Raw genomic sequence first — 26,342 nt, forward strand, 5'->3', positions numbered from 1 at the left:
CTCCTGACAGGATGGAGACAACAATAAAAAAAATGGAAAATAAAACAAAACTACTATTGTTTACAAATATTGTTCTGATGCCTTTCTTTCCTGAAGATACTGACTCAATCTGGCACTCAGTCTTATGAGCAATAGCCATCATGCTCATTACAATGAAGGAACGTTACCAGATTGAGAGAATTGTTCTCTGAGGAGAGATTAAATAGATGGTCTCTGGAACTAAGAGGAATGAAAGATTACCTTAATGAAACAAAAATAATTCTTAAGGGATTTGACAGATTAGATACTGGGTGGATGTTTCCCCTGTTTGGAAAGAACTAAGGATCACAGTCTCCGAATAAGGGTTTGATCATTTAGGACTGAGATTGCTCAGAAGGTTGTGAATTTTGGGAACTCCCTACCCCTGGGCTCAACGAAGACAGAAATTGACATATATTTGGGTGTTAGGGATTGTAGGGATGGGGGAGTAGAGGTACAGGCTCGAAGGGCCAAATGGCCTACTCCTGCTTCTATTCCCTAAGTTCCTATGGAAAGTTAAAATAGCTCTGACAGAGGTGTTCAGAGTCGCAACAGGTTTAGTTGAGGTAAATAAGGTAAAATCTGTTTCCACTGGTCAGCAACTTGAGCTCAGTAAGAAGTCTCTCAACACCAGGTTAAAGTCCAACAGATTTATTTGGTAGCACGAGATTTCGGAGTGCTGCTCCTTGAGGGCATAGAAATATCACCGAACGGAGGCAGAGTGGTTAAGACCATTTTTTAAATGCAGAGAGCTATGGAAGTCCTGACTGAAACAAGGTTGAAAGTAAAATCCACAACAACTTTAAAAGTGAAGTAAGTCATTCTGAAAGAAATGAAGAGATATGGGGAAAGATGGGTGCTGTCTAAAATGTGGTCCCCTCAACCCTGATTGTAGGTTTGGGTCAGTGAGAGGGTTAATTCAAACCAGCAGGAAATGCCTTTATTGTACATGACTATGTGCCCCACAGTGTGAACAGGCATGAGTTTGATTCATGCACGGATGTGTTCAGATTGTCATTTACAGTGAACAGCCTGCTGTGACTACAACCCACAATATTGTGTCAAGGAGGTACACACTGCACTCACTAATTGATTAGCCACTGGCTGTTCAGGAAGCCACCAGAATGCTGAAGTTGCTAAAAATACACAATGGCAGGTTTGCAATTACGCGTTAGGGGACTTACTTCCCATACAGAGGGAAACAGAGGTCTGCTGAATTGGATAGCAAATATCATGATAGTCAAATTAGGGCAGAACCAATGCACATTTTTCTATCGTTTGTAGTCTTTCTCCCCTTCTTGGTCTTTATGGTCCTGTCTCCCTTCTTTCCTTCCTTCCTCTATTGATTAAATGTCACAAAAATATGTAACCCACTCAACATCATTAAAGTATGAAAGCAGTGCAGTAACAAATTTTCAGTAATATCCTCATAGGCAGTTTAGGATTGTATTAGACTGAGTCAAATTAGATTATACCAAGATTAAATTATTACATTTACATGAACAACTCCACTAAGAAGAAACAAAAGCAGCCTCAGTAAAATGCCATCTCCGCTTAAAATTTCAATCCTTTGCAAATAAAAAGATCAGCCACAGTTAGTAATTCGCCCCAAGTAAAATTAACTGGGCAGTCATACCATTCCTGCATATCTATTTTGCCTGTGAATTAATTAAACATACCCAACTGAAAAAAGAATAAGTTGGAGTATCACTCTCTGTGTGGAATTTGCACGTTCTCCCCGTGTCTGCATGGGTTTCCTCCAGATGCTCCGATTTCCTCCCACAGTCCAAAGATGTGCAGGTTAGGTTGATTGGCTATGCTAAATTGCCCCTTCGTGTCCCGGGGTGTGTATGCTAGAGGGATTAGCAGGGTAAGTATGTGGGGTTACGGAAATAGGGCCTGGGTGGGATTGTGGTCGGTGCAGACTCGATGGGCCGAATGGCCTCCTTCTGCACTGCAGGGAATTCTATGATTTCTATGATTTCGATGATGGAAGTCCAAGGATCTCAAACGACTGGGTAACTAGCTCCCTGCTCTGCCTAAAGCAATTGTTATCCAGTTCCCCCCTCTCTGTGAATATTAACGGATAGCGGTAAATCACCTCCAGAATATTTACTGAACCAACTCAGGCCCTGCCAAAGAATCCCTTCCTTTGTTTGAAAATGGCCAGTGTCAAGCACCCAAAGAACAGCACTCCTGTCACTGCAGAAATTGGTTAATATCAAAACATAAACAAAAATGACTTCAGTGAATTAAGGAGCGCAGAAATTCGATGGGAATCAGAGCTTTAAACATGCTCCAGGATTATGCCACAAACCTTTCTGTGCCCAGGAAGCCTGGTTTGAAAACATATGATCTAAAAAAAAATTCTCATTAGCAGGTTATTTTGATTTCTGTTTGTGGGATCTTGCTGTGTAAAACAACAGCTGCTGTACTGCTGCCCCACCTGACAACAAACGCTGCTTATCGAGTTAATCTGTGGCATGGGTGGGACCATTTTGAAACATTTCTGAGAAAGGGCGCTATGTAAATAGAAGCCCTATTGCTCTTTGTACGCACGCATGGGAATTGCGGACAAGAAGTGTTCAGCTGATCTGTTGGGCCTGCTGTGTAACCTTAAGCAATGTGACTCACAAAGCCCACGCACCTCCGCTCTGTACCTACCAGCAGGGGAAAGGCGAAATAAAATTAAAAGCCAGTGTCAATATATGGAGGCGGGTGGAGGGTGGGGGAGGGGGGCGGTGGAATCTCTAAACGGGTTCCTCTCTGATCCTCTCCAAAATGGTGCAGGAAACCATGTATTGACCATTCCTTATATTATTCCACCTACCATTTATATGCTGTGCTCTCTACCCCAGGCAGCAACCGATCCTAATCTCACAATATTGTCCATTAGCTCTATGTTGTCACTGAAGTGTCTGTACATAGCTACATGGCAAAACCGGGCTCCGGTTACCTCCTGAACAGCGTTGGGCAAGAAACAGCTGACTCCTGATATGCCTGAGGATGTCTGAAAGATCCCAAGTATAAAGCTTGAGATAGAGGTAATCTTCTCTGTTACTGATAATGTATATAAAAGTCATTGACTGCTTACGCAGGTCCTTGGACATATTTTGGCAGCAAACTTTGCTCAGGACTCTCTGAAAATTCCCTTTATTAAATTCCCTTCAATTTAGTTTCCAGTCTGCCTTGATCACTGAAACTATAATGGATTCTAATACTGATCGCTATCCTGGATTCCAACACTGATCCCTGGTCTGCCTCATTGGCCCCACCCACTGGCACTGCCCCCACAGGCCCCGCCCCCTCCCATTGGCCCCACCCCAGCACTGCCCAGTGGGCTTCGTCCAGGTGCTAGGCTGGCATTGCCCAAGTGCCAGGGTAGCACTGCCAGTCTGGCACTGCCCAAGGGGCACCGACGCATTGCACTCAGCCTCCCCAGGGGGCCTCAATGGCCTCCGGTTCCACCAAAGAGGCCAACCCGACTGTTCCCCGTTCATGGGGAATAGCTGTTTTCCTCACCAGAAAGAACCTCTCCTGGCGACACCACAAAGGCAAGCAAAACCAGATGATTGAGTGCCGGGCTCGATAAGCACATTAAAATTAACATTTGCACAAATTTCAATAAATTAACCAGCCTCTCACCCATTTCTGGCAAGAGGTTGACCACGCTGGAAATCCAGGTGTCGTAAAATGGTGACAGGCACACGAACCGCCACCATTCGCACTAGCCACTTTACGGCCAATTTTACAACATTTTCCCACTGCAAAATGGGCGTAAAGCGGCCGTAAAATTCCACCCACACAGTTTATAACCAAATATTTGTCATTCTTGACCAATGGGAAGAGTGCTCCTGGAATCACCCCATAACAATCTAACCTTAACTTGTACCCTTTTGAGAGAAGACCCATCTTCAGACCATTCTCCTAGCCAATCAATATTGCATTCTTGACCTCTGTTTATTGTTGATGCTAGACTCACTGAAGCCCAAATGTGCAAAATGTGTCCTAACTATAACTCCATGTGTTCTTTGCTAAATGACAGTGTTTTGGTACTTAAACAGATGCTAACTTAAAGACTTCTTAACATTCCAGTAATGCATACAAATTAAAGCTTTTCAAAATGAAGTTTGTGTACAGTACAATTTGATAACTTAAGCCTTATTAATTACACAAATGTACCAACATGGCGAAGTCTAACACCACCTTTGAAAGCTTTCTCAAAACATGTATTTTCGCCATTCCTTCGACATTGCACTGAGGAGTCAATGTAGATTTTGAACACAACCTTCTGACTCAGAGGCTGGAGCCGAGGCTGATGCCTCATTTACTTTGGTTGTTTCTACCAGAATTATATGACTCATTTCTGTTTCACCAGAGGAGAAAGTGTGGCCCTTTTCAATCAGTGTTATTTTAAACAGGTTGTTATCAGGGCTAAAATAAAGCTGACTGAATAATCTCTGGACTAATGAAATGCATTCCCATATATACCCACAAGGTGGCATTTTAAAACATCCTAAAAATATTCAGCTAAATAATCGTCAGCATGTTAAGTAAGTTTATTTATTAGTCACAAGTAAGGCTTACATTAACACTGCAATGAAGTTACTGTGAAATTCCCCTAGTCGCCACACTCCGGCGCCTGTTCGGGTCAATGCACCTAACCAGCACATCTTTTCAACATTGTGGGAGGAAACCCAGGGGAGACACGGGGAGAATGTGCAAACTCCACACAGCTAGTGACCCAAGCCGGGAATCGAACTTTGGTCCCTGGTGCTGTGAGGCAGCAGTGCTAACCACAGTGCCACCGTGCTGCCCTCTAGAATAAGGCAATGTCATTACTGTTTAAAAGCCAACTGATAAGAAAGATAGAAATTGGTCTCAATGTCAAAATCATTTATTCCTCAGTAATAAATGGTATATTTTGGAGTTCTAGAAATTCCGATTGTATAATCCAGTCACACCCACCCCAAGACTGGAATTTTACAATCCCAAGGTCCAAGGTTAGTGGACCTTTAAATGTTCCGTCAAATTTTCTATCCCTCCCGCGACAATTCCTGTGGTGGATGGGGCCATTTACGTGTAGGCTTTTAGTGAGTTGTAAAGTGTAAACATGGAATTCTTACAGATTGCCAACATTCATGCTAACTCATGCTAGCTAATTTCCACTGAGATCTTGGTCCATGGGCTTGGTTCCGAACTCACTTTCTGTCTTTAGACCTTCTGTGTATGATTCACTCTACAGGGGTCATTTTCTGATTCGGTACTTCCCAAGGGAAACTTTATTCATTGGAGCGTGTGTTGGATATTTAGGTTTGAACTCTGCACTGTAACCTGAATTTTCAAGTTCAATGGTCAGAAGATTGTGTGTGGCCCTGGCTCAAATTTCCAATTTGGGCTTCCCCGTGGACAAGGCTCACTATCACAGGGGCGACACCGTCGCACAGTGGTTAGCACTGCTGCCTCACAGCGTCAGGGATCTCGGTTCAATTCCAGCTTTGGGTGACTGTCTGTGCGGAGTTTGCACGTTCTCCCCGTGTCTGTGTGGGTTTCCTCCGGGTGCTCCAGTTTCCTTCCACAGTCCAAAGATGTACAGGTTAGGTGGGTTGACCATGCTAAATTGCCCCTTAGTGTCCCAGGATGCATAGGTTAGGGGGATTAGAGCGGAAAATATATGGGGTTACGGATATAGGGCCTGGGTGGGATTGTTGTCGGTGCAGACTCGATGGGCTGAAAGGCCTCCTTCTGCACTGTATGGATTTTATGATTCTATTTTATGATTTATGAATTGGGAAATCACCCCACTGCATGCATACATCTAGTTATTGGTGGCAGACGGGTTCGGGTGCTGGTGGAGAGGGGGTGGGGAGCACCTGCAGGGAACAAATCTTTTGCGGCGGAAGAGAGGGCAAGGTGATGTTAAATGGAGGCTGCTGTTGGTGTCCCCCCACCAACCTTCCCACCCTAGGTCTGAGCCAACCCTCCGTCCCCGCCACCCCCCACCGCCGCTGAACTCCTTCAACTGGAGCAAGGATGGGCAGGCTGGTCTAGGCCTCACCCATCCAAGCGTAATATTGTGGCGAGGTCGGGATGCACAGTAGCCCGGTAGGAAGGTCAGCCCCTGCTATAAACCCACAGGCAGGGGATTGTAAAATTCTGCCCTAAGTAGAATGTAAAGCAATGTTTGTGTTTAACGGTCTCCTTATGTGTAATCATGTGTTTATGACAAAAAAAGTGATTTATCTTACCCCCACCGTACCAATTTCCTCTTCTCCAGCAAGCTGTACAGAGAAAATTCTATTAAACTGTATTGGTCCGAAGAGAGGCCAGAGGACAACTGGGTACGGCTACTGGGCTCCTGAGTGTTAGAACATTCTGGAATGCCAAGTTGTTTCAATTTAGCTGGCTTTGTGTTAATACTGGGGAGCCCCAGGAAAGTGGATTAAGTCACCTTGTCTATTAAGCCTGGCAATGTGGGATGCAGCTTAACATCGATCATTGATGACTGGTTGCTGCTTCAGGTGTTGCCGTCATTAATAATGGGGTCTGCGGTTAATTCAAGTGTCAGCGTATTTGCAGAACTCCAGTTTGCCTGACACTCCAAATCCTCCTTAAACTCTTCACAGGGACATTAAATCAATTGTTTGCTGAACTGAAATTTAGCAAAGTGATTGTGCCGTTTCATGTAGAAAACCTAAGGTGAGCTCAATGAAGTATGTCTAGATGCCATTAAAATTCACACAGTCACAGAATTGTTACAGTGCAGGAGGTCATTTGGCCCATCGTGTCTGCACCAACTCTCTAAACGAACATTATGGATTAGTGCCATTCCCTGGCCTTTTCCCCACACCCCTACACATTGTTTCTATTCAAGTAAAAATTGCTCAGTTCTGGTCGCCTCATTACAGGAAGGATGTGGAAAAGATTGAAAGGGTGCAGAGGAGATTTACAAGGATGTTGCCTGGATTGAGTGGCATGCCTTATGAGGATAGGCTGAGGGAGCTCGGTCTTTTCTCCTTGGAGAGACGTAGGATGAGAGGAGACCTAATAGAGGTATATAAGATGTTGAGAGGCACAGATCGGGTGGACTCTCAGAGGCTTTTTCCCAGGGTGGAAATGGCCGCTACGAGAGGACACAGGTTTAAGGTGCTGGGGAGTAGGTACAGGGGAGATGTTAGGGGGAAGTTTTTCACACAGAGGGTGGTGGGCGAGTGGAATTGGCTGCCGTCAGTGGTGGTGGAGGCAAACTCAATAGGGTCTTTTAAGAGACTCCTGGATGAGTACATGGGAATTAATAGGATGGAGGGTTATAGGTAGGCCTAAAAGGTAGGGATATGTTCGGCACAACTTGTGGGGCCGAAGGGTCTGTTTTGTGCTGTAGTTTTTCTATGTTTCTATGTTTCTAATGTCCTCTTGAATGCCTTGGTTGAACCTACCTCCACCACACTTCCAGGCAGTGCATTCCAGACCTAAACCACTTGCTGTGTGAAAAAGTTTTTTTTCTCATGTCACATTTGCTTCTTTTGCAAATCACCTGAAAACTGATTGTTACTGATACATTCTTGGATTGGACTGGGGCTGGTGTTAGGAATGGGTTAACAGACCTTCCAATTAAGTCCAAATTTGATGTCAATTATTCAGTAGAAGTCACTGATATATAAAAGGGCTATAGGTGGCACTGGGTGTTGATGAAGAATTGTGTGTGGAATTGGATCAGAGAAATAAAGATAGTTTATGAAGAAGCAGAACTTGTGTCTCATTTACTGAACTGCAACCAGGAGGTTCAAACGGCTAGTAGTCAGCAAAATCTAATTTTTGGCCACTTTTCAACTTCAAAAATCAGATGTTCCCTGCTGCAAGCGATAGGGCCACATGTGTCGTGTGCTGACCTTTGCTTGATACCACTAACTTGATGTGTGCACAACTCAGGATCCAACCTTTAGTAGAATGGGAATAATCCTGAGCTTAGATCTTTGGTGATGTTGCTTACAGACTATGTTCCAATTGGAAGGGATATTAGAACATTGCTCTAAATCCTGAATCTCTTCAATTTGCTTGCTGATTGTTGACTTTATTTCAAACTCTCTTTTTGGGCTCTTGTTCATTTTTTTGAAGTTGAATACTGTCCAAAAGAAAACATATTTATATTTACCAGGTTTCTCTGAGCTTAAACAGGGCAAGAAACAAATGTTGTGTCTAGAGGAGATGTGAATAGCAGAATCATGGGCAGTTGCCATCCAAAAACAAAACAGATAGAAACAAAACATCTAAAACCCCAAGAGAAAGGAACAAAATGAGGACAAAGGTTATGATCTAAACTTGCTGAACTCAGTGTAAAGTTTCCAGTTGCAAGGTATGAGGTGTGGTTCCTTGAGCTTTGTTGAGCAGAGGGCCAAGGACCTGAGTACTGTGTACAGTTTTGGTCTCCTTACTTGAGAAAGGATATATTAGCACTGGAGAAGGTGCAGAGGAGATTCATTAGGTTGATTCTGGAGTTGAGAGGGTTGGTTTATGAGGAGAGACTGAGTAGACCGGGACTATACTCACTGGAATTTAGAAGAATGAGGGGGGATCTCATAGAGACAAGGGAATAGATAAGATAGAAGCAGGGAGGTTGTTTCCACTGGTGGGTGAAACCAGAACTAGGGGACATAGCCACAAAATAAGGGGGAGCAAATTTTAGGACTGAGTTGAGGAGGAACTTCTTCACCCAAAAGGTTGTGAATCTGTGGAATTCCCTGTCCTGTGAAGCAGTTGAGGCTACCTCATTGAATGTTTTTAAGGCAAGGATAGATAAAGTTTTGAACAACAGTAAAGGAATTAAGGGTTATGGTGAGCAGGTGGGTGAGTGAAGCTAAGTCCACGAAAAGATCACCCATGATCTTATTGAATGGTGGAGCAGGCTCGAGGGGCTAGATGGCCTACTCCTGCTCCTAGTCCTTATGTTCTTATGTTCTTAAGGACAGCGGTCAGCACCAGAGCAAGGTGGAGAATTCAAATACCCTAGGAATAAGAATATCAGGGTCATGCTTGCAGACTGAAGGGAGCTGTTCCACAAAGTGGTCATTTAACCCACATTTGGCTTCTCCACTGTCTAGAAGAGTGCATTGTTTGCAGCGAATACAATCTACTAAATTGAAAGAAGGATGAGAAAATTGTTGTTTCACTTGGAAGGAGTATTTGGGGCCTTAAATAATGAAAAATTAGGAGATATACTTGGGTGGAAAGATGCTGTTGGAAGGGAAGGGAATTTTAGAGGAGACTGAGGAGTGAACCAGGGTGTTGCTGAGGGAATGGTCCCTTAGGAATGCTGAAAAGGATGGGAGGGGAAGCTGTGCTTGGTGATGTTGTCACGCTGGAGGGAGCAGGAATGGTAGAGGATGATGGAGTGAATGTGGAGGCGAGTGGGCTGGAAGGTGAGAATAAGGAGAATTCTCTCGTGGTTCTGAAAGTTGGGGGTTGGGGGGAATGTAAAAACAGAAGTGTGCAAAATGGACACTGTTGGAGGCTTGATCAACCATACTGGGAGGGGAATACTTGGCTGAGGAAAAAATAAGACATACTGGAAGTGCATCATTGGATTGGGGGAAAGTGGGTGAATGGAACCAAGTCCTCCGGGGCTGTGAGGAAGTGTGGCCAAGGTAGCTATAGCAATCAGCAGGCTTATGGTGAATTTAGATTGCCAGCCTCTCCACAGAAATGGAAGCAGAGAATTTGAGGAAGAGAAAGGGAAAGTCTGAGATGGACAATGTGAAGGCTATAGAAGGGTAAAAATTGGAAGCAAAGTGGATGAAATTATCCAGTTGAGGGTGAGGTCGGGAAATGGCACCAATACAGACAGCAATGTATCGGAAAAAGACTGAGGGAGTGAGCCTGAGTCAGACTAGAACAAGGAATGTTCCACATATGCCACAAAAAGGCAGACATAGCAGGCAAGTGCGTACCCATGGCAACACCGTTTTATTTGGAGGAAGTGAGTGGGGTTAAAGGAGACGTTGTTCAACGTGAGAACAGGATTAACCAGGTGGAGGAGGATGGAAATTGGTTATGCCTCCAGTCAAGAAGAAGCAGAGAGCCGTCAGTCGGTACTGGAAAGGGGCGACAGGGTGGTGGTGGTTGAGGGGGGGGGGGGGGGGGGGTGGAGGGGAGGAATGTTGTCGAGAGCTTGGATGACTATGGTCAAGAGGAGAGAGTTAGAGCCAAGAAATTGTTAAAGTGATGAAGAGTTACAAACATAGGTGGTAAGAGACTGGACAACAGGAGACAAAACCGCCAGGAAGAGATGAGCTCAATGGGGCAATGAGTCTGCCACAGCAATCCTGTTTGTGGACCTTGAGAAGGAGATAAAGGTGAGCTGTTCAAGGGCTAGGAGGTCGGAGGCCATGGAGGGAAGATCTCCAGAGTTCATGAGGTCAGTGATGGTGCTGGAAATGATGGCTTTGAGGTTCAGTGGTGGGGCCTTAGTCCAGGGTGAGGTAGGAGGAAGCGCAATCAGCCTCTGCTAGGTCGGGGTTTTATCCAGAGACCAAATATTGCCAAAACTTTAGCGAATACAAAGACTTGCGAAGGCAGTATCCTGGTGAAAATACATTTCTTTATTGACCAACGTATACTAGAAAGGCAGCTGGGCAGTCCAACTCCTTTCTAAAGTTCCATTAATTTCATCAACATAATTATACATTTTCCAAGTTCACTTTCCTACCCTCTGGTTCATCCCTACCAGGTATGAATCAATCATCATTAGTACATGTCAATCATCATTAATAAATGTCATATACCTTGGCCAATTACATTCTACCCTCTGACAGCATGGGAATTCATTGCTCCATAGAATCCAGAAGCTCCTGCCCTCTGTCACCTAGCAACTTGTACTACGCAAGTCAGAGAGTTCAAAGGTAGCCGTTCCACTGTCTCTTAGCAACGTCTATTATGTAGGTTGCAGGGTTCAAATGTTCTTTCCCACTTCTGGCGAGGCATCCCTTATCAGTAAAAATAAATAATCCTGTTCATTTCTAGTGACTGGGAACTTGCACTTTCCATGACTTATACTGATAACAAAACTGTACTCTGTGACTACATTGTTTTTAAAGAATGCGGATCTTTTCACTTAGCTATCATACCATTATGCCTTGGGGCAGCCTGCATTTTGGCCGAAGTGTACAAACCATCTTCAAAAATACATGTTTAAATCTTCTATCTATGGTTATATGTGTTTATATACAGACAGTACCTCTGTAAGATATTTACGGCAGTCTGTGATTTTTATCCAAAATTAATCCACTCAGCCTTTGTTAATGTTTTAGAATCATAGAAACCCTACAGTGCAGAAGGAGGCCATTCGGCCCATCGAGTCTGCACCGACCACAATCCCACCCAGGCCCTACCCCCACATATTTACCCGCTAATCCCTCTAACCTATGCATCCCAGGACTCTAAGGGGCAATTTTTAATCTGGCTGATCAACCTAACCTGCACATCTTTGGGCAGTGGGAGGAAACCGGAGCACCCGGAGGAAACCCACGCAGACACGAGGAGAATGTGCAAACTCCTCACAGACAGTGACCCGAGCCGGGAATCGAACCCGGGACCCTGGAGCTGTGAAGCAGCAGTGCTAACCACTGTGCTACCGTGCCGCCCTAAATCTCAGAGTATTTTGAAATTATTAAAACAAACTTTATTTAACAACACCGTTAAAATACAACAAAAAGAATCAGCATAACTTACCAATTGCAAGTACTTAAACAGGACAAGTTAGAATTCTTAACAGCTAGCTATCTCTATAGTTCCAATGTAAGCAATATCCTCACAGACATAAATCGCTCTTCAGAATAAGTTAGCACAAAAAAAACACATCGGTTCATGTGGATACTAGATTTCCAGCCGTTTAACACCTCTGGACAGAGATCCAGACAGACACCTATCTTCTGACTCCCATACAGCAGTTTCCAGAGAAAGATCTAATTTCCAAGCAGCAGAACTTCAGAGAAAGAGACTTATTTTCTGGGAGATCCTAGTCTCCAATCTTCAGAGAGAGAAAGAGCTACTTCTCTATACTGCTCCCAAGCACCAACTGAACTGGATTTCTTTCTGTGAGCCCAGCCTTGCCCAGTCACATGACTGTTCCTGTCAAAACCCTAATCAAACCCCACTCTGAAAACCCCAGCGAAAAACACTAACATAACAACCCTGCATTGTTCCAGATTAAAACAAACATTCCAGCAATTAATATCAATGATGCTGCTGCAGTAACAACAGGAGATGCCGGCTATAGGCAAAGCAGCACCGATAAATAGAAGGGATTGCAAAAAAACAAATCCTGCACCAGAAATATGACACAAATACATTTCTTAAAGGCACAGTATTGTCACACCAGGCAATGACAGCACCACCCTTGTTAGCCGATGTCGGAATTGGTCCTAAGAGAATGGAGTGAGTCAAGTTCAGAGGGTATGGGGGTCCCCACATGGCAATCAGTCTGTGTCTTTAAAATAGTTATCCAGAAGTGAGAAGAGGTTTTATTTCTTATAGTTTTTATTCCGAGTAGTGAAACTATCCGAAGTTAACGATTGGAATTACTTTTTCAGATGATTCACAGCGCAGGGCAGTTGTCCGTGGAAATTAACACTTCTGGTTAATTGCTGCATAAACATAAGAACATAAGAACTAGGAGCAGGAAGCTTTTTGGAGACCGCAGATATATTTTGCACATTGTTAGGGGGGTGAGGTGGGAGGGAAAGTTTTTGTGAGTCTGCTTAGTGTAAAATATAGCCCGATGATTCCCTTGAACCCATCGAAGGCACGTGTTTATTGGCTGAGGCAAACATGACAGCCCCTAAGTTGTGAAACTACACCTACTGGTCCACTCTCAATATACATTTATTGACCCAGAATTTGGGCATCTCACAGTGAGCAGCATGAGTTGAACCTTCCTCTTCATTTTCCCATTCCAATTATCTTTATGTTGCAAGTTTCTGGAAGTCCCAGTGAACAACAGTGCAGCGTGATCAATGGGGCATCTGGGACCTTGATGAAAAACTGAACCAATGGTTAATCTCTATACCCAATGAAATATGAGGATAGAGAAGAAAGAAAGCAAGTAATAGAGCAGGAAGTAAGATGAATTAGTGTCAAATTAGTTACAGAAAAAGAAGAAATAGAGCTCAGAGATTGGATTAAGATATAAAAAAACAGAAAGGAAAAGTAGAAAAAAATAAAAATTTAACCTTTAAAAGGTCTAGGGGAAATGAGGAGGGAAATGAGGTCCAGAGGAGGTTCACAAGAATGAGCCCTGGAATGAAGAGCTTGTCATATGAGGAACGGTTGAGGACTCTGGGTCTGTACTCGTTGGAGTTTAGAAGGATGAGGGGGGATCTTATTGAAACTTACTGCGAGGCCTGGATAGAGTGGACGTGGAGAGGATGTTTCCATTAGTAGGAAAAACTAGAACCAGAGGGCACAACCTCAGGCTAAAGGACGATCCTTTAAAACAGAGATGAGAAGAGTGGTGAATCTGTGGAACACTTTGCCGCAGAAGGCAGTGGAGGCCAGGTCATTAAGTGTCTTTAAGACAGAGATAGATAGGTTCTTGATTAATAAGGGGATTAGAGGTTATGGGGAAAAGGCAGGAGAATGGGGATGAGAAATATATCAGCCATGATTGAATGGCGGAGCAGACTCGATGGGCTGAATGGCCTAATTCTGCTCCTATGTCTAATGATTTTATTATCTGCAAGAGTGAGATATCATAGTTTCAATTGTTACTTTTCTGAGTCTCCACATTTTAGTGGCATTTGCGATCCCTTAACAGGGTCCACACACTAAAATAAAATAACTTTCCACCCCCAGTTTAATTTGTGTATGCCACACAAATCCAGCAATTTCTTCAAATTCACGCAAAGTTGACAACAAGATCTACACATTCATCAGCACATCTGTAAACTCCAACAGTAGTTGGATAAGTATGCCTCTTGTAGATAAAACCAGCCAAGTATTGCTGAGTAATTCAACTCTTCATTTGTTAAAATTCATTTTTACAGGATGTGGGCATCGCTGGATGGCCAGCATTTATTGCCCTTCCTTACCTACCCTCCATTTCAGAGGGCAGTTGAGAGTCAACCGCACTGCTGTGGGTCTGGAGTCACGTGGAGGCCAGACCCAGTAAGGATGGCAGATTTCCTTCCCGAGCGGACATTAGTGAACCAGGTGGGTCCACTAATTGACATTGGTTCCATTAGACTTTTAATTCCTGATTTTTATTGAATTCAAATTTCACCATCTGCTGTGGTGGGATTCGAATCTCGGCCCACTGTGCCACTGCCTTCTCTAATTCAACTCTTCATCTTCAGTAAAGACACAAATGGCCCAGTAACAAATATTTACCAATAAGTAGTAAGGCACTAATCCTCCTTGTTTTCAGTGTTTAATCTGGGGTAACAGAGTTAAAAGACTCAGTAGTCCTCCAGAACAAACCCATGTTTTTATAAACTCAGTAGGAAGTCTCACAACACCAGGTTAAAGTCCAACAGGTTTATTTGGGATCACGAGCTTTTGGAGCACTGCTCCTTCCTCAGGTGAGTGTTTATAAACTCAATCTGGTGCCTTTACTTCTTTCCCAGAAATCCATTATTTTGGCATAATTGGATTATTAAAAACAGTTTCAGTTTCTTATCGCCTGACCTTTATATCTGCCGTGAGAAAAAGTACGCCATTTCTGAAAATTTGCTAAAGAGCATGGGACAAATTTGAAGAAACAAACACAGATCGCTCAATGTTACAATTGCAAGACCACTGAGAGCACAATATATAAACCCAAGCAGACGCAATGAAATAGGACACTGCTGGAGCAGTTACAGAACATAAGCACACTGCAAAATGCAACAGCATAGTGCAACAATTTTGCTGTGGATTTCAAAAGTGCTGCAAATCCAAGTTCACTGCAAGAAGCAATCTCTTAGTGCTACTCATGTCAAGGTACTTGCTTTCATCTAGGGAGCCTTAGTCACTGTATTTGCTTGCATTTGAGTGTGACTGATAATACTGCAATCACCTGTGTGCTTCTAACAATGAAAGGGACAGCAACAAGCCCACGGAAATAATCATGCAGAAAAATTCAATTGGGATTTTCAAACATCTCAAGAACAGTACATGTGTGCACATTATACAAAGCTGCAGATGTCTGAGTGTCTTCCAACATTGGGCAGAGTGTTTAACGAACCTTGTTAGCTTATACTCACAGCTAATGCCATCTGAACTCCCATGACAGTGGCACGGTGGTTAGCACTGCTGCCTCACAGCATCAGGGGCCCAGGTTCAATTCCCAGCTTGGGTCACTGTCTGTGTGGAGTCTACAGGTTCTCCCCGTGTCTGCATGGGTTTGCTCCAGTTTCCTCCCACAGTCCGAAAGATGTGCTGGTTAGGTGTATTGGCCGAGCTAAATTCTCCCCCGGTGTACCCGAACAGGCACCAGAGTGCGGTGACTAGGGGATTTTCACAGTAACTTCATTGCAGTTTTAATGTAAGCCTACTTGTGACACTAATAAATAAACTTAAACTTATAATTGTGTTACATTCTTGAGAACACATTTTCAGGCGTCTGCTGTTCTCTGTGTAACACACACATGGTAACTGAATGGTATTTTATGTTTCTTTTCAATTCAAAGGTAAATGTTACAAATTAATAAGAGATGATATAACAGGGAGTAGCCAGGACATTCTGAATAATACTTCTGGATCTATAAACACCATCAAGGGAAATTTCAGAATATCATCCACCCAAAAAAAGCTTTTGATTCCATCTCGCTACATGCCCTCCTGTACGACACGCCACTCCAAATTGCTTGATTTCCGCAATGTAGGGTCCATTAAATCACCATGTCTTATAGAATAATTCAACATCTCAATCAATGCATACTAATGTATAAAGCACATCATGGGAAGCACATTAAGCATGAGCATATAATTTTGCTTTACTCATGGGAAGATATAAAGATAGGAATAGAAAAAAGAAAATAGGAGGAAAAACCTCTTCCCATTTGTGGAAGGATTGAGAATGATCGGGCATAGATGTAGAAGGGTCATACGGACTTGAAACGTTAACTCTTGTTTCTCTCTCCACAGATGCTGAGTTTATCCAGCATTTTCTGTTTTTATTTATCATAGATTTAAGTTAATTGACAGAAGAAACAATGGGGACTTGAGGAGAAACTTTTTTCACATGGTGGCACAGTGGTTAGCGCTGCTGCCTCACAACGCCAGGGACCCGGGTTGAATTCCTGGCTCAGGTGACTGGCTGTGCGGAGTCTGCACGTTCTCCCCATGTTTGCATGGGTTTCCTCCGGGTGCTCCGGTTTCCTCCCACAGTCTGAAAGATGTGCTGGTTAGGTGCATTGGCCATGCTAAATTCTCCCTCAGCACACCCGAACAGGTGTCGGAATGTGGCGACACATGGGTTTTCACAGTAACTTAATTGCAGTGTTAATGTAAGCCTATTTGTGTTACTAATAAATAAACTTTAAAAACACAGTGAGTGGTTAGGATTGGGAATGTGCCGCCTGAGAGTGTGGTGGAGTCAGGTTCAACCTGAGGCATTCAACAGAGAATGAATTATTATCTGCAAAAGGAGCATGTGTGGGGTTACAAAGAGGTGGGGAGAGCTCGTGCAGATAGAAGGGGCCAAATGGCCTCCTTCTGTGCTGTAACAATTCTATGATCCTGTGTAATGGAATTATAAATGCTGCCTTAGCTCCGAATCTTTCCCATAACGCCATAACCCAGCATGTAAGGGCTGTGTTAGGATTGAGGGTGGTCTAAACTGCTCTCCTCTCCCCACCTATTCCCTGCTGAACTAATAGAATTCTCAACAAAAGGTAACTGCAGAGACTGCATGGATAGTGAGTTAACAGTGGGGCATGGATTTTAATTCCATCCATCTGGAAACTAGATTAAATTATTTTTTGTCAACTACAGAGTCCAAAATGAATGGAGTCAGTAAGTGAGTACAGACCAGCAAGGGCTGTGTGGGAAAAGGAATTGTTTGCTCCAGCAGAGTAGACAGAGCTCTCCTTGGCTCAAAGGCTAAAAGTGCATTGCTTGGGACAGAGTAGAAGAAGGTTTTTTTCTGCATCCAATCTGTCTAAGTGCTGTCATGGTGTGCGGGAAATGTGACACTAACATTGCATGGGTGAAAACTCCCAGGTTGATAGAAGCACTCAAGTGGCTCATGAATTGCCTGAAGAACCTTCTTGGAGGCACTTTTCAATGACTCTAGTCTACTCTAACTTCCTGAGCTTACTTTTTGATTGACTCTTAGTTTTTAATAAGACTGGATTCTCATAAACCTGGATTTAGAGAGGTGGCATGGTGGGACAGTGATTAACACTGCTGCCTCACAGTGCCAGGGACCCAGGTTCAATTCCAGCCTTTTGTGACAATCTGTGTGGAATTTGCACATCCTCCCCATGTCTGCATGGGTATCCTCTGGGTGCTCCGGTTTCCTTCCACAGTCCAAAGATTAGGTAGATTGGCCATGGTAAAATGCCCCTTAATGTCCAACGATGTGTAGGTTAGAGGGATTAGCCATGGGAAATGTGCAGGGTTACAGGGAAAGAATCATAGAATCCCTATACTGCAGAAGGAGGCCATTTGGCCCATTGGGTCTGCACCAACTCCCTGTCAGAGCATCCCCCATGCCCTATCCCTATAACTCCACGTATTTACCCAGTTAATCCACACATCTTGGGACATTAATGGACAATATAACATGGCCAATTCACCTAGCCCACACATCTTTGGGCTGTGGGAGGAAACTGGAGCACCCGGAACCGGAGCAAACCCACCCAGACACGGGGAGAACATGCAAACTCCATGCTGACAGTCACGCAAGGCTGGGTCACCCGGGTCCCCGGCACTGTGAGGCAGCAGTGCTAACCAAAAATGCCACCATGCCGCCCATAGGGGCAGAGGACAGGGCATGAGTTGGCACAGACTGGATGGGCTGAATGGCTTCTTCCTGCACTGTAGAGATTCTATGGTCTATTTCCATCTGCATTTAAATAATATTTATTTCTCACTTTTTTTTATTGAGATGTGCTGGAGCCCAAAATGAGATGCCATCAGCAGCCAACTGCTCTGTGATTTTCCCACCTCTGTTCAGCATCTCAGTTTTGCTTCCCTAATAACTGATTGCGTGGTAGCAGGGTTATAATTTCCCTGTGCCGGACGTCAGTGCTGTTGTGATTCACAACGGGTCGCAGCGAGACGTTTCTCTGATAGGTTCACCATCAATATTTCACCAAAATGCGGAAACCGGGCCAGATTAATTCCACCCACCTCCCCCCCCCGCCTCTTATTTTTTCCTGTCAGCCCACTCGATTGCTGGCTTCCTGTGTGTGTGTTTCGACCGCCTTGTCATTTCCATTATGTCTTTAGAGTGAATATGAAAGATTCAGGAAGTTACAGCAGACCGGAGATTAAAGCAGCACTCAATAAAAGGAACGCCGAGGAAGATGTATCATTGTCTTCCCACGGGATCACTACCACATTCCCACATGTCAACCCCAACTACCACCTCTGATTTTCCTTTTCCCTGAAAACTCATCAAGGTTTTAACCCCAATTTTCAATGTTGGCTGTCTCCTCTCCTGGTGTATTTTTTCTCTCTCTCTCTTTGGGTCTGCTATTCCTGGGCAGAAATGGCTTTTATGAAATTGCAGATGGGCAAATCTGGAGTGCTCCTCCTTTGTGGTAAATGCGGTGGATGAGTCAGAAAACATTCTGCTGATTGGTTGAAAGGTAAACCACCCCAGGGATTGTCAGTCAATTACAGCAATCTACACTTCATTCACAGATTTATTAGCATGGGGAGGGGAGTGGGGAGGGCTCATTCATAAAAGTTCATTCACAAAAAAAAATTGCAACAACTCCCCTTGTCCACTCCAGGCACAGACAGACCTCTCGGCTTGTAACATCCAGCCCAAGGGTAACAATAGTGTGAGGTCGGTTACAATGTGTGGTTGGGGAACGTTGTAAGTGGTGTCGGTCTGTGTGCATTACCAGTGAGGATGGAGCTGCCGGAGACACATCTGCGGAGTTTGAACAGACCTTGAAGAGTGGGGACGAGCTGCAGAACACGTTCACCGTGAATAGTTGAAATCATATATCATTTCTGGTGCGAGAGATCCAAACCGCTTTGCCAAGTGCGAGTGTTGGGGCTGTTTCGCCTATTCCCCCCCCCCCCCCTTCAATGTGATCCGCATCCTGGGCTGGATTAAAAGGGGATGGAGAAAAGGACAAGTTTGTAATCGGGCGAAAGGCGGTTCAGGCTGAGCCGGTTACAGCAGCTTTTAGACTGTGTTCCTCCCAGCGCTCTCACATTTAAAGCGGTGATCCAAACTTTACATCATTGCAGTTTGATCTTTCTCTGTGTGTGTGTGTGTGGGGGGAGTACCGGGGAGAGGGGGAAGAGAACAGCTGATGGTGCATTAAACCAGCCTCAAATCACTGATTTTAGTAATGGCAAACAGATATTATCCTCACGCCAGTGAAACCATTTTTGGCCAAATCTAGTCTATGGGCACTGATTGAATTGGAAAGATCTGGAGCAGGATCGGTCACAGCAGTAGGCTATGAGAGATATTGGTTGTAATTTCACTGGACACGCAGGACTCTTCAGACAGCCCGGCATGATTCACAGGGCAAAGTACAACCGTTTCAGGAACGATTCTTTAACATCTTTGGACGAGTCGCCACCCAATGCTGCACTCAGGGTCAAGAACTCAGCCACCAGCTCGCCTCCTGGCTCTTCGCCCGGCTCTCCGGCAGAGGAACTTCCCTCCAAGGCAGAGGACATCTCCACCGCTCTGTGCGCCTTCATCCCCAAGATGACCAACCTGAAACTGTCCAACCCGGCCAGCCTGCTCGGCCTCAAAAGCTTCTCCCTGGGCGCCAGGGAGATACCCAGAGTGAAAATGAACAACACCTTTAGCGCTCAGAGTCTCTCTCCCTCTCCTCTCGACCTAACCAGCTGCCTCTCTGCATCCTCTCACCCCAAACAGGAACTCCACAAGGTGGCCACAAGCACAATGCAGATTGGAGGGACACAGCTCGCCAGTGAGACCAAAGGGACGCTACTTCTCCGGGGCGATCTGCTGGGTTCTGGAGCACTCTACACAGTGAGAGTAAGTTTTTCTTTAATCTCGATTAATAAAACTCAAAGTGGATTCATTGTGATAGAAAACATATTTCAGATAATTTAAAATACATGAATCCTTTGCACTGTACAAAATCCAAATATTGGAATCATAGAATCCCTACAGGGCAGAAGGCCATTCGGCCCATCGAGCCAGCACCGACAACAATCCCACCCAGACCCTATTCCCGTCACCCCACATATTTGTCCTGCTAATCCCCCTGACACTAAGGGGCATTATAGCACGGCCAATCAGTCTAGCCCACACATCTTTGGACTGTGGGAGGAAACCCACACAGACACGGGGAGAATGTGCAAACTCCACACAGACAGTGACCCAAGCTGGGAATCGAACCCGGGTGCCTGGCGCTGTGAGGCAGCAGCACTAACCACTGTGTCACCGTGCTGCCCATCTAGTATCTATCTGCACATGTTATCTAAATCTGTGATTTGGCAATTTAAAAATGACTTAATTTTTATGTGTAGACAACTTTAAAAAAACAATCAGTGCATTCAGCAGTAGTTCCGAGGGAGGGTCACATTGGGCTCAAAAGGTTTCTCTCTCCAGAGCTGTCAGACCTGTTAGTACAGTACAGACCTGAGTTAGTACAGTACAGTACAGTATGCTGATCTCTAATTCACCCTTTGTAATCTTACTCTAAAAAGATTTATGGGAAAAAAACCAAAGTAAACTTATAGAATGTACAGATCATGGACTATGTTGCATTTTCTCTCTTGGAACAGATATCCTGATAGAATATTCCAAGCCACAATATTGATTAGTTTTAGACTTTAGTAGCTGCATGCTGTTTATCCATATGTTTCCTGTCAACAGTGGCTGCTAGTGAGTCTCAGCAGATCGCGTGTGTGTAATTCAAGTATAGAATCCCCTACAGTGCAGAAGGAGACCATTCGGCCCATCGAGTCTGCACCGACTCTCTGACAGAGTATTTTATCCAGGCCTTATCCCCGCACTGACCCCACACATTTCCCACGGTTAATCCCCCTAATCTCTACATTTTGGGACACCTAAGGGTCAATTTAGCACGACCAATCCATCTAACCTGTGCATCTTTGGAGTGTAGGAGGAAACCGGAGCATCTGGAGGAAACCCAGGTAGACACAGGGAGAATGTGCAAACTCCACACAGTCACCCAAGGCTGGAATTGAACCTGGGTCCCTGGCGCTATGAGACAGCAGTGCTAACCACTGTGCCACCATGCAAGGTTTTTAAAATAAAATATTCCTATATTCACCAGAGCTTTTAATTCCCTTCAATTTCGTAGTGTCAGTGCAATAATTATTAATAATTAGTGTTAAAGACATAATATAGCTGATCTGGTTTAGAACAATTCACGATTGTGGAACAAATACATTTTAGAAGGGCGATTAATATACGTACAGGTTGAAATTGTGGCGAGTGTAGCAATAGTGTTGACCGCTATTTATAGAAGGTATAAATCTGTCTATCTGTTATGTAAAGGAAAAGTACCTGTCAGGAAAGGCACCATCACACTTTTTATGCTACACTTCCGTGTCACACTTATAGGCACATTTGGTGTAGTTAATTAGCTCTTCGCCAATTTCTTGCAACATTTAAAAAAAATAATACATTAGTCAGAATGTCTATAAAGGCAGGTCAGATATATTTTTATGGACTATAAGCATAAAAAGGGGATTAAAATCTGATTGCCCTCACTTTTCCAGTCATGGTTCAGTTGGTAGCACGCTTGCCTCTGAGTCAGAAGGTAGTGGGTCCAATTAAAAAATTCAGTTTAAAGTTAATTTATTAGTGTCACAAGTAGGCTTAACACTGCAATGAAGTTACTGTGAAAATCCCCTAGTCACCACACTCTGTCGCCTGCTCGGATGCACTGAGGGGAATTTAGCATGGCCAATGCATTTAACCAGCATGTCTTTCAAACTGTGGGAGGAATCCCACACAGACCCAGGGAGAACATGCAGACTCCACACAGACAGTGACCCAAGTTGGGGATCGAACCCGGGTCCCTGGTGCTGCGAGGCAGCTGTGCTAACCTCTGTGCCACCATGCCGTCCCAGCGCCAGACCCAAGTGTAAAAATCTAGGCTGGCATTCCAATGCGGTAAGAGTTTTAACAACACCAGGTTAAAGTCCAACAGGTTTATTTGGTAGCAAATACCATTAGCTTTCGGAGCGCTGCTCCTTCGTCAGATGGAGTGGAAATCTGCTCTCAAACAGCACTCCACCTGACGAAGGAGCAGCGCTCCGAAAGCTAATGGTATTTGCTACCAAATAAACCTGTTGGACTTTAACCTGGTGTTGTTAAAACTCTCACTGTGTTTACCCCAGTCCAACGCCGGCATCTCCACATCATTCCAATGCGGTACAGTGAGAGTGCTGCACTGTTGGAAATGCCAGCTTTCAGATGAAACGTGAAACAGAACCATGTGTTTTCTCATGTGTACGACAAAGATCCCATGCCAGTATTTTGAGGAGGAACAAGGATGTTATTCCACCCCCCCCCCCCCCCCCCCGTGTCCTGGCCATCACATATCTCACATCAACATCACAGAAATAGATTATCTGGTCATTATCACATTGTTGTTTATGGGAGCTTGCTCTGTGCAAATTGATTGCCACATCCAGATACACTTGAACAATAACATAAAAAATCGGGGCAGGAGTAGGCCATTTGGCCCCTTGAGCCTACCCCAACATTCAATAAGATCATGGCTCGACCTGATTGAGGCCTTGACTCCACCTTCTTGTCTGCTCCCTGTAACCTTTGAGCCCCTTTAGGATCTAAATATCTGTCTAATCAACCTGGGATATATTTATTGACCCAGACTCTGCTGCTCTTTGGGGCAGAGAATCGAAGATTAATGATCTTCAGAGAAGAAATTCCTGCTCGTCTCTGTCTTAAATGGGAGACCCTTTACTTTGAAACTTCCAAAGTTCTGCATTGGTAGTCAAGTGTTTTTAGGACATCCTGAAGTTGTGAAAGGTGCTATATAAATGTAAGTCTTTTTTAACGTTCTACACCTATCAATTATACTCTGATCTAAGATTACTATGTCTAATTTGTTAAGAAAATGAAGGGACATAAATCTGTTGCAACATTGTAAAACACTTTTTAGAATAAACTAAGGTTTCATGATCAATGTGTTAAATTTCCCTAGTTTATAATAAATATCAGATAATTCACAGTTGTTTCCTGAACTAAACAATGCATTAAACAATATAAATAATAAAGGAAAATAGGAACTGGAGCCAGATGATAATCAGGTCTTCTGAATTTGAGTATTGCTGAAAAAGACATTTTGTTGAAGCTTTTCATTTTGCACTCAACAGGACAACTGTAACAATACCAATATCAGGAGAAATAGCAGGGTTCCACTGTTTGAGAAGAGAGTGGTGATTGGTTGGAAAGTGGACCCTGTTTGGTAGGGATGTTGCCATGGAGAATGCACTTGCCAAACAATTGGCACTCTGTTCTTATACAATATAAAGTTATTGTTTCCCCTGACATTGGTATTCTTGTGATTGTCCTGATAAGTGCAAGACGAAGAGTTTTGACAAAGTGATTTTTTCCCCACAATACTCAAGTTCTGGACTGCCAAACGACTATCTTCTGAATTAAGTAACTTAGGGCTAAGAGGATTGATTGTAGACGTTCTACACAACTAGAGTACATTTTGAACATCACACTTCCTGAAGCACTGTGTGGCATTACACTGAGTAAGTCATGCAAATTTTATGGCACCCTTGTATTTGGTTCAGTGTTATGGGTACAAAATTTCAGTCATTTGCAGCTGAACCAGTAAAGGGCACAACTATCATAAGAAAGCAAAACTGCGCATGAATTTTCCAATGAAGGGAACAATATCTGAGAATAAGCAATTGTCAGTCTGCAAAATCTATTGCTTAAAAATGAAAATGAGAGCCAAAAAGTTTGCTTCAAATATTTTTTGATAATCCTTTCATTTAGAATACGTGAACAATGTTTTCTGTTGGGGGGGTCTCCACACGATCAGCTTTCAGCTCATGGGTTGCCCAAAATGTTTAGATCTCAAAATGTGGTTGGACCCGCAGTTTATATTCCCTTCTCCTGAGCAAGCGAGGGCAAATATGGATTTGCTTTATATAAACAGTCAAAGCACTGTCAAGTGTGAACTTTTGTGAGGTAAAGCCTTTTAGCTGTAAAAATCATGCAAATTATGTCAATGCTTGGGACTATTAATTTATATCTACAACACAACTATATGGGAGATTCCTCCCACATCACCAGTCACTCTCCTTATCCTCTTGTTTATGTTTTAGTCCATGTACAGACTTTGGTTTTGACATCTGGATTCCTGAGCCCCCTTGCATTGTCTCGGCCTAATCAGCAGTTGAGCACATGACCATTTTGCCTCCGCCATCACCTACATTTATTCTATTGGATGATAGATGATGACCTGATTTTACTGATTAGTACTGAACAACATTTTTCCCTCGGGGTGTCAAGTTTCCTCATGGCCTTTGCAATGTTATTCATGTATTTACATAGCTGTGACATGTGATGATGGTAAATGGTAGCTGAATCAACCCCCACCGAGGGCAGAATTAAATGAGTTGTGGTCGAGAGTTAATTGAGTATCCCGAGGACAGAGGGTGCATGAGAGTATTTAAAACCAGAGGGGTAACTAAGGTAAGGTGAAGTGAAACCAGGGAGAAATCTGAAAGTGAGTTGCTGTAGCACGAGTAAGTGGAACTTGGAGGAAGATGATGGGGTGGAGGAAGTACAGAGATAGCTTTCGATCCAGGCTTCCCTTTCCCCAGTACGATTACTTGCCATGTCAAAAAGCGTAGGCCAATGTTCAAGATCTTGGACTGTATTAGAAGTACATTTATCTGATTCACATTGCCCTCATTTAGTAATTATGATCCCTTTGTCACCTTTTAAATTATACCTTTCAGCATTCAGTACAAATTTAATCTATAGTTCAGTAAGCAGATGTCACATTCTGGTCTTATTCCAGTGTCGTCTTCTAATGTGGGCTTAGAAAGTAAGATTTACCCTTGTCATTTGGAAGTATGATTCATTCTGAAGCTGTATGTACACACAAGATATTTCTGGCATTGTGCCCAATGTGTCAGAAAAATCTACAAAGTCTCATAGGAAGTAGATTAGCTCCAGTGAGTCACTGCTTCTGCCACTTCATCTATCATTCATGATACTGAATATATATTTAGCTCTTTAGCTGTTCTTTCATGCTGACATGCAGTAGTTTCTTTTCCATTAGCATATTAAGAATAAACTATTACTAGACATCTGTTTATTTTGAACATCATGGGCCAAACTTTGGTCTTTCATGTGGAGAAACTTGTACACATTTGAATAATACTTAAACATGTGCACACATGTATATTGCAGCATATCCAAACTACAATGAATGATTCTATCTGGTTAAAATGGAGATACGTCACCTCTGTGCTAGCCCAATTAATTATACGTGCTAATGTGGACAAGTAGAAGAGTAATAGGGAGCCAACTGGCCTGGCATGCGAAAAAGGGATTGACTTTAATCATTGATCATATTGGGTTTTTTTAAATTTTTTGGATCATAAAAGCTCCTTGATCATTCAGGTTACAATTCTGAAGACATAGTGGAAACATCCTGCAAATGTCACCTTCAGAATGGACCAGACCAGCAACCGCAGAAAATAGTACAGTAGCTGAAAATAGGTCCATGACCCAGTCTACTAGACATCAATGAAGTCCCTTGCCTCTTACCTTGGCAGAGTGGGGCAGTACTGTTAAGCAGGCAATAAATCTGAAATTTATTTGGGGCGCCTGGTAGGATACAGTGAGAAGCACAGAAGAATATTAAAATGAAGACCATTCACTTTTGATTTTGACAGAAAAATGAACAAATGTAAACAGCTGAGACATCAGTAGGAGTCCCATATAATGAAGTGAAATTTGACTTGGTCAGTTACTACAAATCAATAACACAGATTATAACGGTCACAATACTTTAGAAACATCTTGAAAATATGTTGTTGACACATAAACATAAATAAGAGCAGAACTAAATAAACCATTTTAAATTGAGGTCCTCCTGTATCTAAATGCCACTGCTGTTTTTAGATATTCAGAACAAATTATAGTTCTA

At 43.5% G+C, this 26,342-nt stretch overlaps 1 protein-coding gene across 3 annotated transcripts in view; it reads left to right on the forward strand.

The window, feature by feature from the left end:
• Positions 1–26,342, forward strand: part of LOC144511260 (SHC-transforming protein 1-like) — a 110,523-nt gene that overhangs the window by 14,560 nt on the left and 69,621 nt on the right. For 2 of the 3 annotated variants that reach the window (XM_078241400.1, XM_078241401.1), the window contains exon 1: positions 19,591–20,191. In XM_078241400.1, the coding sequence (XP_078097526.1) occupies positions 19,640–20,191 (552 nt within the window). In that variant the 5' untranslated portion in view covers positions 19,591–19,639. Of the gene's footprint in view, positions 1–19,590; positions 20,192–26,342 lie in introns of those variants that run through there. The other variant, XM_078241402.1, reaches the window with a different exon arrangement.

Source organism: Mustelus asterias, chromosome 24 (genome assembly GCF_964213995.1).
Source record: "Mustelus asterias chromosome 24, sMusAst1.hap1.1, whole genome shotgun sequence".
In the NCBI taxonomy this organism is placed as follows: Eukaryota; Metazoa; Chordata; class Chondrichthyes; order Carcharhiniformes; family Triakidae; genus Mustelus; species Mustelus asterias.